General features: G+C 37.2%; 2 protein-coding genes across 3 annotated transcripts in view; both read left to right on the top strand.

Moving 5' to 3' along the window:
• The window catches only part of LOC101735336 (calcium/calmodulin-dependent protein kinase kinase 2), a 171,608-nt gene that overhangs the window by 99,385 nt on the left and 58,120 nt on the right, over window positions 1-14,103 (top strand). The gene's annotated exons all lie outside the window — the stretch shown is intronic.
• On the top strand, window positions 5,232-10,556 carry LOC110385674 (uncharacterized). Its single transcript, XM_038016237.2, has one exon. It carries the CDS (start codon window positions 5,473-5,475, stop codon window positions 6,310-6,312), a length of 840 nt encoding a protein of 279 aa, XP_037872165.1. The 5' UTR covers window positions 5,232-5,472; the 3' UTR covers window positions 6,313-10,556.

The raw sequence follows: 14,103 nt of genomic DNA, 5'->3' as shown, positions 1-14,103 counted from the left end.
CGGCAAGAAATCCGGAATTTAAATTCAGTTTTCTCCTACTGCAATGAAAGAGATGTTATCTTTCCCTCAAACTCCTAAGCCCACAATCTATACTAATATTATAAAGCTGAAGAGTTTGTTTGTTTGAACGCGCTTATCTCAGGAACTATTGGTCCGATTTGAAAAATTCTTTCAGTGTTAGATAGCCCATTTATTGAGGAAGGCTATAGGCTATATAACATCACGGTAAGATCAATACAAGTGGAGCACCACTAGATAATCTTTTAAAATAGGGGTTTAAATAGCTCCTTAATCACTACATAGTATAAAACAAAGTCGCTTTCTCTGTCCCTACATTCCTATGTACGCTTAAATCTTTAAAACTACGCAACGGATTTTGATGCGGTTTTTTTTAATAGATAGAGTGATTGAAAAGGAAGGTTTATGTGTATAATAACATCCATATAATAGTGGAAAAAACAATAATAAATTACAGTTTCCGAAGCGAAGCGAGGGCGGGTCGCTATATTCTATAATTCAAAAATATTTTCACTTTCTACGTAAATGTAGTGGGGGGTAAAATTTAGCGTTATGCCAAACTAACTATTCCACGCGGACAGAGTCGCGGACAAAAGCGAGTCTAATTAGAAAAACGCAAGGACCAAGCGATTGCGAACAAATATCTTCTCGGCTGCCTCTTAATCGATTCTTTTGTTCAGTTGCTATTGAACGCGCTTCGGTGTTACCAGTAAAAATATTTTGGAAATTGTCACTTCTTCATTTACAAAGAGGGATACCAAGTACATTGAGACAAGTACATTGTAAATTAGTTAATTAATATTGTCCAATTAATGATACATTCGATTTAATTTTATTAGATAGTAACTTACATATGTGTGTGAGTGTGTGTGCGTACGGTTGTGTGTGTGTGTGTGTGAGCGTATGTGTGTATGTATGTATATACAAGTATATACACACACAAGGTATTTAGGCATCTGTTCAGTTGTTAAATTTTTTCTGTATGCACCTGTTTTGAATTGCAATCCAGATTGTTATGTTAAATAAAAATGATAAAAAAGGGCCTCAAGTCGCAGTTATGTCGTCTATAGACTATGGAAACCACTTAACAGCAGATCATCCACGAGCTCTTTCACCCGTCAATGTTATAAAAAAAGAAAAGAAAATACATCCTCTTCTCTCTTTGTCAACTATTTTTGTGGATTAGAGATTGTATACGATATTTGGTGTTAGCTACCAATGAAACCATTTCAGAAGCCCATTTTTTCTTTTCTTTCAACAACAGTCGAATTTCTAACATTGAGCGAACACGTATTTATAAAGGTTCGTAATTATTAGTAGTTATTAGATCATACTGTATAGAGGGAGCACCAGTCATCTGTGTGCTTAGTGCGAGTTTCTTAACGTTCTCGATAGCGTAAGAGTTAACTCAAATTTGTATGGAGTTGGAACAACGCCCCTAGCTCTATTTATCTACAAATATCTCTACAACTCTTTTAGGGGGCTGGGTGTACAACTTTTCAACAAGATCCCACTAAACGTTCAATTACTACCTGTTCATAGATTTAAGAAAACTGTCAAGGAACGTTTGTGCAACAAGGCATATTATAAAGTTAAGGATTATTTACTAGATGGCACTACGTGGGAATGAGGCGCTCGCTCCTGGCCTTTTCATTTTTCATTATTATTATTATTTGTTTGAATTGTATTTTTTGACTTGTTTTTTCCTTTATTGTAAATATTTTTATTTATTTAAAAAAAGAAAATATTTGAGAAAAAACCAAAAGAAAAAGCCCGCTCAGTTTGTTTCGCCGGTTCTTCTCAGGACTGTGGCTTTTTTTGGAACTGGTGGTAGAGTTATTTGTATTTTGACATTCAACAAGTGTGTCATACTAACATATAAGTTGAAATAAATGATTTTGAATTTGAATTTGAATTAGCGGCAAACGTAGCCAAACGTTCCAACTCCACACAAATTTGACTTAACTTTTACGCTATCGAGAACGTTAAGAAATTCGCAATAAGCACACTGGTACCTTAACGTAGGGGACTATTGCCTTTTATTTCTTTACATAGAGACCTTCGCATGTGGTCTAAACTCAACCAAAACTCTAAGACAATTCTCGATTTGCCTGAGGCAAATGCACAACCACCGAATTCAGCTCCAAGACATATCAATTTTCACGACCTAATAAATTTGAAGAAACGCCACGTAACATCCACAAGTAAATCAGGAACATGGAATACCAAAAGATGACGATACGGCAATTTTTGTTCTAGCAAAAATGCATGGTTATTTATTAATTATACTTTAATGAACAGAGAACGCGCGCCTGTTTTCTTTAATGTGGCTATTGAAGCTCATTTTATTGCTTAGATGGGTGAACGAGCTCACAGCCCACCTGGTTGATAAGTGGTTACTGGAGCCCATAGACATCTACAACGTAAATGCGCCGCCCATCTTGAGACATGAATTCTAAGGTCTCAAGTATAGTTACAACGGCTGCCCTACCCTTCAAACCGAAACACATACTACTTCACGGCAGAAATAGGCAGGGTGGTGGTATCCACCCGTGCGGACTCACAAGAGGTCCTACCACCAGCATACTCAAACAACGAAAGTACGACTTGCGAATTAGTTCAAACTTTCGCAGCTATTTACACCACACGCATTATTATTTGACGGTTTTTCCCATATTCTAAATTCATTAGTTAGAACAAGTAGGGTAGAGCTACCGGTAGAGTCTCTCTGTGATCATTGTAAATCCTCGTTAAACAGCGTATGTAATATAAAAGCCACTTTTCACAATGTAAAACTGATGTCCCCTATATATGTATGTATTCACTACAATCCATTACTCAATGCAAAGACTTGTTGCGACGCAAAAGGCATTGGATAAGACGGCGGGACCAACCCGTGCTCATCACGTGTATATACTGACTGACTCGGTAGTAAGCAGCCCTGACCTTTGAGCCGAGGGTCGTGAGTTCGATTCCCACATCGGGCAAATATTGTGTGATGAAAATGCTTGTTTGCTTTTTGTCTGAATGTTTATCTATACTATAATATTATAAAGAGGAAAGATTTGTTTGTATGTTTGTATTGAATAGGCTCCGAAACTACTGAATTGATTTGAAAAATTCTTTCATTGTTTGGAAGCTACACTATTCCTGAGCGATCCTTACTAAAACTCCAATAATGTAACCCAAGGTGTAAAAAAATTACCTAAAATATTCTTTACATCGCGTGCCCTACGAAAACTATTGATGATAGAATAAAATAATGTACTACGACTTTGTAGAACACATTATTATTTACAAAAATTGTCGGTACAGCATATATCTAACTATTATAATCATGCCGCAATAAGTGTTCTTTTATTTAAAAAAATAAAAAAATGTCAAATATCGTTGAATTTTTTGTTAAAGACCCAAGCGGAGTCGGGGCGGGTTGCTAGTTATCTATACATTTAAACATGTATAAGTATGTATGTTAATCTCTGATACACATAACACAATGAATCCTAATTTGGGATTGGATGACCGTGCGTGATTTATTCCCAGCTATTATTATTATGTACTAGTGATCATGGTAGAAGTATTTTTGCGATTGCAACACAGCACTGCAATAGCACTGTCAAAATGCAAAATTAAACAGTTTGAATCGCTGTTATTCAGTTTCAACCGGTAACATCCTTAGCGATGATGGGTCTTGGATGAACAAATATGTCCACCAGTGCGCACATACGAAGATAGTATTTTATTCCCGTAAATAAAGTCACAATGCGTGTCACAACTACGAATGTGGATCAATAAACTGAATATAATGTTTATAAATGTTCCCATGTGCCTTACTTTCAAACAAATCATTCATGTTATGCTAGTGCACCATACAAAGTATCGAAGTTTATAGAATGAAAGGACATGGGCCATTTTCGGTCCAGCTACTCGTGCTCTCGAGGACATTAATAAAATATCTATAGAAAAAAAAACACTTAATTTTTACATACTTATTATAAAATTTAAGGGTATTTTAATGGTGGGATAGTGAAAATCATAAATAAAAAGAAATTAGCATGACTAAGCTACATTGATAATATTGAAGGAGTTGCCATAGGTAAAATAGGTAATATATTTGAAACAATTCACATTAAAACTTCTTGAAAAAAAACATTATATTGCTAAAAACTAGCAAAATATATTAACATATTTAATTAATGGATTTTAAAATTAATATTACAAAAATCTATTTTTATAATTTTAAATCCGTAGAATAAATTATTACATGGATGAATAATTATTGATCTTTAGCAAAAAAAACGACGCTTGTTTAATGTTTATGGACGTTTTACATTTTGATCACTCGTTTTCGCACTCGTGCGCATTGTGGATATTATTAAGTGTTTCGTTGCGATATACCTGCTTTTATATTTTCTTGTGCATAAAATTTAGTCTTGACGTTCATTGAATTAGGTCTGTGTCATAAAGTATAGTTATATAAATAATATTCAAGCTGATGATGATGTTAAAGTGTCAGTGTATTGACAGCAAAACCATATGAGATAACCTAAAATTCTTATCAATTTTTTTAAATATCTCTGTATCCCCATTAACAATATTGATTTTAATTTGTTTATTATAAAAGGGATATATAGTCTGTTATTTAAACTTAATTTCATTACTGTCCTTGAACTTCGTTTAGTGGGCCGTGCAATGTATCGAGAGTGGCCCACGTCCCTTGGTATTCCCATTTTTATAATCAAATGCCTCGTCCATTATAATATGTATTTTTATAATGAACGTCTACAAGATTCGTTCTGTATTATTCATGGCGGGAACACGTTTCACGAATTCTTCTAAACTTCTGTACTCCTGGTACGTGACGTGGATTTTATATGATAACGATAAATGATATAAAGAAAAGTTAAATATAGTTAGTTTATTTATTTATTTAAACAGCTTTAGAAACTAAATAAGAGAAAAAGAAAGAGAGAGAGAGAGAGAAAAAGTATTCTTTGTTATACACAAAAAAAATGCGAAAAATTACATACAAAAAAAAAACAATTGGCGGTCTTATCGCTAAGAGCGATATCTGCCAGAAAATCATCAGGTGGACAGGAATCAGAACAGGACAGGACAGAACAGAAAGTTTTTGTATCTAAATATTAAGACCGAGATTAAGACATTTCAATGTTTTTGTTATCCGACTGCCTGTAACAATGAACTTGCGTGTTTATATACATTTTGTAGGGACACGTAAGCGCTTGCGCATGCAGTTATTGCATTACACCGCACCAGTTGCCCGGCGCCGGTCTTTATGTAAACACATGTACCATCTTACGGAATAAACGGTGTTTTCATTACTGTGTATTAGTTCTTTATTACTGAAGTCACAATTAGTAACAACATCTACAGTAGTGATCCAAAAGTGGTGACCCCGACGTGATTTATATGAAACGAAAATTGTGATTAATAATGACGACACCAGGAGTTCCGGCAACTCAACTAGCATTGTCGCAGACTTCAGCGGACATTATGGCGATCTCGCTATCGACACGTATACCAGAATTTTGGACAGAGCAACCAAGAGCATGGTACATTAGGATCGAGTCTATACTCGCCCCACAGAAACTTGGGGATGAAGTTAAATTTGACATTGTCGTATCGAAATTACCAAAAGAAGTCATTATTCAACTAACGGATTTTCTAGCTAAGCCACCGGACACAGGAAAATTTCTGGCGTTAAAAACGAAATTATTATCAACATTTGAGGAGTCCAAAAGTCGACAAATTGAAAGACTCATAGGAGAGATGGAACTAGGAGATCAAAAACCTTCTCAGCTATTGCGCCGCATGAGAGAGTTAGCCAGAGATAAAGTACCGGACGACACCCTGCGAGTGTTATGGCAAGGTCACTTACCTACAACATTGAGGGCAATCCTTACAGTCACTGAAACAAAAGATTTAGACAACCTCGCCATGATTGCGGATAATGTTGCGGAGGCCACGCGAGTTAACCACATCTCTGAGGTCGTTAATCAGCAAACCTCGAATATGGAACGACCATCAACAAGCGACACGTCTTTAATTTTAGCGGAAATAGCAAAATTAAGCGTCAGAATGACTAACATGGAGCAGTCACGATCCAGACAAAACTACTTTGATCGTAACCGTGATAGAAGTGGCTCACGATCTTCATCAAGACGCCGTACCCCACAGAACCCCAACTGGTTATGTTACTACCATTACAAGTTCCGTCAGAATGCTCAGAAATGCGTCCAACCATGTGCATGGAAACCAAGTTCGGAAAACTAGGCGTGGTACGGTCGCGGGCGGAAGCTAGTACCATTTTAGGATGCCGCCGTTTGTGTGTGATGGACTACAATAGTGGACTAAATTTTTTGGTGGACACAGGTGCTAATATTTCAGTTTTGCCGGTGCCTAAAATAAGTAAATTTATCAAAAATCCTAACTATAAGTTATATGCAGCCAATGGAACTGAAATTGCAACATTTGGTGAAAAAACGTTAGTGCTAGATTTGAAGCTACGTCGCGCTTTCCGATGGAACTTCGTGCTTGCAGATGTTAAACAGGCTATATTAGGGGCGGACTTTTTAACTTCTAACAATCTTTTGGTTGATATGGGTGAACGTAAGCTTATCGATAAGGTAACAGATCTGAATGTATTAGCTTGTATTGTTGTTAGCAATCAACCTTCATTGCATACTGTTGATGTGAGTCATCCATATCGTGATTTGTTAGCGCAGTACCCCGACATTACGAAACCAGCGTCATTTAAGGAAGTAAGTTCTCATAACGTTTTGCATTATATTGAAACTACTGGTCCACCGGTGCATGCTCGTGCTCGACCACTGGCACCTGAGAGATATAAAATAATTAAGGAGGAATTTCGGATCATGCAGGAATTGGGTATTTGTCGGCCTTCTAAAAGTGCTTGGGCTAGCCCGTTACATATTGTCCCCAAGAAAAATGGAGACTTAAGACCATGTGGTGATTATCGTCAATTGAACGCTATTACAAAACCTGACAGATACCCTATTCCTCGACTGCATGATTTTACTTATATTTTGGCTGATAAAAAGATATTTTCAAAATTAGATATCAATAGAGCATTTCATTGTATTGATGTTGCTCCTGAAGATATTGAAAAGACTGCCATAATAACGCCTTTCGGTCTTTTTGAATTTCCTAAAATGACATTTGGTTTGCGGAATGCGCCACAAACATTCCAACGCTTTATGAATAACACTGTCCTACAAGGCCTTGAATTCCTATTCAGTTATCTCGATGACGTCATCATTGCTAGCGAGAGTCTTACTCAGCATAACGAGCATTTACGAATAGTTTTTGAAAGATTCAATTCTTATGGCATAACCATCAATCTAGATAAATGTTGTTTCGGCCAGCCTAAAGTTGAATTTTTGGGGCATGAAGTTAGTGTAAACGGAATAACACCCCTTAAGAATAAAGTAGAAGCTATAATTAATTTTCCGAAACCGGAAACAGTATCGGATTTACGCCGTTTTTTGGGCATGGTCAATTTTTATAGGCCGCATCTACCTAACTCAGCCTTGCATCAGGCAGAACTTAATAAGTATTTAATTAATTCTAAAAAGAAAGATCAAACTAAGATAGTGTGGACTGATAGTGCGGAAAGCGCTTTTGAGAAATGTAAGATTGACCTTCAACAGGCGTTGACCTTGGCGCATCCGTCATCAACGGCCCCACTGGCTTTAATGACCGATGCTTCTGATACGTGTATGGGCGCAGTTTTGCAACAAAAAGTAAACGGAGTTTGGCAGCCCTTAGGTTATTTTTCAAGAAAATTATCGCCTGCCGAACAAAAGTATTGCACATACGATCGCGAACTATTAGCAATCTACAAAGCGATGATATATTTTCGTAAACTATTTGAGGGACGACCTTTAACTGTATATACAGATCACAAGCCCTTGTGTCATGCATTCAGTAAAATATGTAAAGACGATAAAGAAACGCCTAGACGCGCGAGGCATTTGCTTTTCATTAGCGAATTTACTACCGATATTCAATATATTAGCGGACAGGACAATATTGTAGCCGATGCACTATCACGGGTAGAAACAATTGTATGCCCGACTGTACTCGACTACGAACAACTTGCTGACGCGCAAATGAAAGACGAGCAGTTATTACAACTCACTCAATGTCCTAGAAGCGATAGCAAAATTATTTTAAAAAAGCTCTCAATACCTACGTGCGACAAAGAAATTTTTTGCGAAGTATCTGGGAATAAAATTAGGCCGTATTTAACCGATGACTTTAAACGTATTGCATTTGAGAGCCTACATAATTTAAGCCACCCAGGTATACGTACAACCCGTAAAATGATCACTAACACTTTCTTTTGGCCCAATATGAATAAAGATATCGGTTTGTGGGCAAAAACATGCATACGGTGTCAAAAATCTAAAATATACAGACATACTATCTCAGACTTAGGTAATTTTGTTGACGCCGGTCGTTTCGAGCATATTCATGTGGACATAGTCGGACCTCTGCCGACATCTCCACAGGGATTCAGGTATTGCATTACTATCATCGATAGGTGTACGCGATGGCCGGAAGCATTCCCCGTACATGACATTACAGCCGATAAAGTTGCAAAGACAATATATGATGGTTGGATCACACGTTTCGGATGTCCAGTCAGGATCACTAGTGACCAAGGACGTCAATTCGAATCAAATTTATTTTTAAACTTGACTAAGTTATTAGGGATCAACAAAATTCGCACCACACCGTATCACCCACAAAGTAATGGCGCAGTTGAACGATGGCACCGGTCATTAAAGGTGGCACTGATGACAAGGCTAAATGATACTTCTTGGGTAGACGAATTATCTACGGCAATGTTTGGTTTACGCGCGTCCGTGCGCACTGATAGCGGAGTCAGTGCAGCACAGTTAACCTACGGTAAAAATATACGTTTACCTGGAGATTTTTACGATGTCAGTAAGGAGGAAAATTTATGCGAGCCACTTAGCTTAGTAAACAAAATACAAAAAATTATTAAAAGTTTTCGTCCAGTAAGAGAAAACCAAACCTCGCGATCAATTTTTGTACATCCAGACCTACATAAATGTAGTTTTGTTTTCGTTCGAGACGATGCAGTTCATAAGTCGCTTAAACCGCCTTACGATGGCCCCTTTAGAGTTATTGAAAGAGGACCGAAAGTTTTCTTAGTGCAATTATTTGACCGTCAAGCTCGTATATCGATTGATAGGTTAAAACCTGCTTACGTCCTCAAAGAAAATAATAATGATAATACGATTATATTAGATAATGATGTAACGCGTGTTCCGAGGCCCAACATTTTACCACCTAAACACTTTGTGACTAGAAGTGGACGCGTAATTAAACAGCCTTTAAGATTTTTAGACTAGTATTAAATGTAATGTTGTTTTATTAAGTTATATTATATATTAAGTAATTTTAATATATTAAGTAATTTTATAATAGCAATAATATTTTACAGTTTCATAATGTTAACTATGTAGTTATGTTATGTGTAGTATTTATTAGATACCTAAATATATTGTTGAGTATGTACTTGTACCAAGCGTTGTTTTATAAAGTTGCATTCAATTATATTGAAATTCACGTGTACAATTTCAACCTGAATCACATCGCACGTCATACGTGTACCTATTACGAGTATGTAGGTCAAATTCTGACTTAGCATTTTAGTTGTTATATAGCAGATCACATTTGGAATTTATACAGTAATTGTTTATTAGTTTTGTGAATCAGTCTATTAGTCACAATGGGTATCAACGAGAGCAAAGATAATACTGCTATTGCCCAAGCGCAAGTTGTCCCCGGACATCTCGATAATAAGATCAATAATTTTGGTATAGTGCTTATAGTTATTGCGGTACTATTATCAGTAATTCTGTGCTACGGAATGCGGATTCACTGCCATCGGAAAATCAGAAACTGGCTAAAAAAGGAAATGACGGTGGGGCACGTCAATCCACCTGTAGTCAGGATACAAACTGTGCAACAGCAGCCCGCCACCAACGCAACTGATACGGCTGGTTATATTTAAAGTGTGATTATATGTGATTATATTTGAAGTGTTTATTACTAACTCTATTTTATTTATTAAGCATTTATATACCTAATGCCCCAAAAGAGAGGCAATTGTACGAAGTATGTTATTGTTAACTATGTTTTGTTTACGTAATAATTCTTGTGAACGTAGTTTGTACTTGCGATTCGTGCAACTCGTCGCATTACATTACCGATGACTCGGCACCCGCTGCTGTGACACAGTGCGTTGCTAACTACTAGGATTATATATTATATAGATATATTGTATAATTTTAAACTTAAAATTTTTATTGTAACAAAAAAATTTTTTTAAGGGGAGGAATATTGTAGGGACACGTAAGCGCTTGCGCATGCAGTTATTGCATTACACCGCACCAGTTGCCCGGCGCCGGTCTTTATGTAAACACATGTACCATCTTACGGAATAAACGGTGTTTTCATTACTGTGTATTAGTTCTTTATTACTGAAGTCACAATTAGTAACAACATCTACAGTAGTGATCCAAAACATTTCTCCGGCACGATATGTAACATCTTAACATAATAATGTGATGTATGATTAGATATTATGTTATTTAGGATGAGTGGCGAGTTAAGATGGGTGGCGGCATTTACGTTGTAGATGTCTATGGGCTCCAGTAACCACCTAACACCAGATGGGCTTGAGTTCATCCACCCATGTAAGTAATAAAAAAAATTAATGGCGCAATCTGTGAATCAAATTCCAAGAGGTGATATTAATAATATATACTTGTTATTCTTACTTGATTGATCTGAAATGATAAATATCAAACAGACTGTTTCAGACATGGTATATCTGATACATGTATCAGAAGACACGCGAGTATGATCATAGCCCGTTTTTTATACTTTTTATCAATCATGATTACTTTACTAGGACCTCTTGTGAGTCCGCGCGGGTAGGTACCACCACCCTGCCTATTTCCGGGTATTGCGGGTTTGATTTTTATTACACGATGTTATTCCTTAACCGTGGAAGTCGTAGAAGTACGTATTTCATTAGAAAAATCGGTACCTGCGTGTGTGATTTGAACATCGTCACATCGCTAGATACGACTTCTTATCCTTTAGGCTACGACGACTTCAAAATGTACCGATATCGGTATAAATATTTGTAGGCAGCGGCATGGCTCTGCCCCTGGCATTGCTGAAGTCCATGGGCGACGGTAACCACTCACCATCAGGTGGGCCGCAGGCTCGTCTGCCTACAAGGGCAATAATTTTTTATATATATTTTCAATGCACAAAAAAGAAAAATAGTAATAAAACATTAGACGAATCTAAATCTATAATTACCATTGATTATGGGTTTGATCACCGAGCGCTAACCGGTGTGTTTATTCATCATAGTCTGATGCTGAAGTCTTGAACCCTACAATGATCAATTAGAATCACATAGCAGTGTTTACATGAACGCAGCATACAACGTCTTAACCTTGCCGACTAAACACTATTTATGTGCAATAACTATAGTATTTTTATCTAAATAGCGTGTACTATGTACTTTACCAAGATGTACAAACACTCTCGGAAATTATTTGTCGAAGTTAAAGGTATAATATCGGTTATGCTTGATGTAAAATTTTCAAGTTGTAATAATTCTACTGAATTGTAGACATCTATATATTAATGCGTGAAGCAAAAACTTTGTATCCCTTTTCACGAAAATTTCGCGGACGGAGGAGTATGAATTTTTCCACACTTATAGAGAATATAGAGAAGAAGTGCACAATATTAATATTTTTTTTAAATAATACATTAAGATACATTAAATCAATAAAGAAAACATTACACACACTACATACCATGTATTTGACGCACACACGCATGCATACTATTTATTGACAAACTTTTGTTCTTGACGTCTGTTGTCAAATTGAGAATAGATTAAATATTGTTTGTCTTTATTAATATTTTTTATAGTGTAGCCTTGGCGAAATTTGTGATTATAGAAGTATAAAATACAATCATAATAGTGTACAAACTTACAATTCCAATTAATTATAGTCGAATTTCGACTACTGCGGGACCTCTAGTTCAATAAAATTTTGGATAAGATACGTTTTAAGTGTCTTAAAATTATAGTCCAGAGGTAGAAACATCAAGAAAAATACTCATGAATCCATTTACAAGCGACCTTAGCAATAATCTTATAGAACCTTATGATCTCATCATAACCCTATGTTTATGTTATACATGGTATATAAATGGTATAGATATTTATGTTTAGAAAACACTGCTGCTCATACTTCAATATCTTCGTCAAATTTACCCTTAAGAAGACGGCTTACTGCGACTCTACGACGAAGCCACAAGCAAAATTTGAGTCCGATTTAAGGAACTTCGCTAAAAACATTGTGTTTAGCCGACACGACTCCGCCAAACGCCAACATCCGTCGGCTGCATAAACAAAGCATTTGATTGGCGATCTTTAACCTACACAAACGGTAAATGCTTTGTAACTTCCTGTTACTGCTACCGATATTTGGCCGTCTCTATTTGAACGCCCTACGATATTACAATCTCGAGGGAGTGGCTTCGCGTTAGGGGTGCCGCTGGTCATTATTTAGCTTCCCGATAACTGCAGCTATTGCGACTTTTTTTTATTGCTTAGATGGGTTGACGAGCTCATAGCCCACCTGGTGCTAAGTTACTGGAGCCCATAGACAACCACAACGCAAATGCGCCACCCGCCCTGAGATATAAGTTCTAAGGTCTCAAGTTTAGTCGTCTTGGGTTGAAATATAAAGTCTTTGCAAACACAAAAGTACACAAAGAAAGTTTTTATTTAAGACGAACACAAATATAAAGAAAGAAGGAGAAAGTAACAAGAAATAGATAGTCCAAGCAACACAAGCGGTACACGAAACAAAAAGCAAAAATTATAAAAGGCGCAGAACAGAAAAGATAATACGGGATGCGCGCTCGCAAGTCAGATTTCGACTGGTGGCGGTGGATCGGTAAAAATGCGACCGATGTACTAGCGAAATATATCGCCGCCGCTATACTTCAGTTATCGCCTGACTTTGCTTGTGAATTTTATTTTGTTTAGTGTAAATAATGTTTTGTATGATTGTGTGATAAATGAATGTGTTGATATAAAATAAAATATGTATGTGTTGTTGTGTAGTGTAATTATAATAAAATATTATAAAATAAATAAATACATGTGAGTCACCCACATCACTCCCCTCCGGAGACCTACTTAGGTCGATAATAATCGGGAAAGCGTACTTTCCTCCCCGATCGTGTTGTCCTTACTGGAAGGTGTTGTTGTGGTGGAGTGGGTGGTGTATCTGGTACAGTGGGTGGTGTATTTGGTGGAGATGTGTGGTTTGAGGTCGTGCCGGTGTCATTACACAGTATATATGCCGGCTTAAGGCGATCTATACTTACCGTCACAGCTTTGTTTTTGACAAGAATAGAAAAATATTTATCGCCTCTTTTAAGCACTTCATGCGGCCCTGTATATGTAGGTTGAAGTGAGCCACGTAACAAGTCTTCTCGGAGGAATACATGACTACAAGTGGCGAGGTCTTTAAAAACGAATGTTTTTTGTGTCGAATGGTGTTGAGGAGGGACTGGGCGTATCTTCTCTGCAAAGGACCTCATACGAGCCAAGAAGTCGGTGACGTCGGTAGTGTGATGAGTGACATTGTGACCGAAGAATTCACCGGGTAAGCGTAGAGGCTCACCGTACACCAGCTCTGCCGATGACGTTTGGAGGTCTTCCTTGAAAGCAGTCCTAATACCGAGAAGGACGAGTGGCAAGGTCTCAGTCCAGTTTGCGTCTGCGTGGCAAGTTATCGCAGCTTTCAGCTGCCGGTGAAAACGTTCAACCAAACCGTTGCACTGTGGATGATATGCTGTTGTTCTACGGTGATCAAAGCCGATGGACTTGGACAACCGTAGAAATAAATCCGACTCGAATTGTCTGCCGCGGTCGGTGACAACCTCGACAGGACAACC

Source organism: Bombyx mori, chromosome 16 (genome assembly GCF_030269925.1).
Source record: "Bombyx mori chromosome 16, ASM3026992v2".
Taxonomy (NCBI): domain Eukaryota; kingdom Metazoa; phylum Arthropoda; class Insecta; order Lepidoptera; family Bombycidae; genus Bombyx; species Bombyx mori.
The sequence above is the reverse complement of the archived record's forward strand: the minus strand, read 5'-3'. Positions and strand labels throughout refer to the sequence as shown.

Excerpts from the sequence above, each read along its gene's own strand:
- LOC110385674 (XM_038016237.2), top strand. The coding sequence starts at position 5,473 with ATGACGACACCAGGAGTTCCGGCAACTCAACTAGCATTGTCGCAGACT.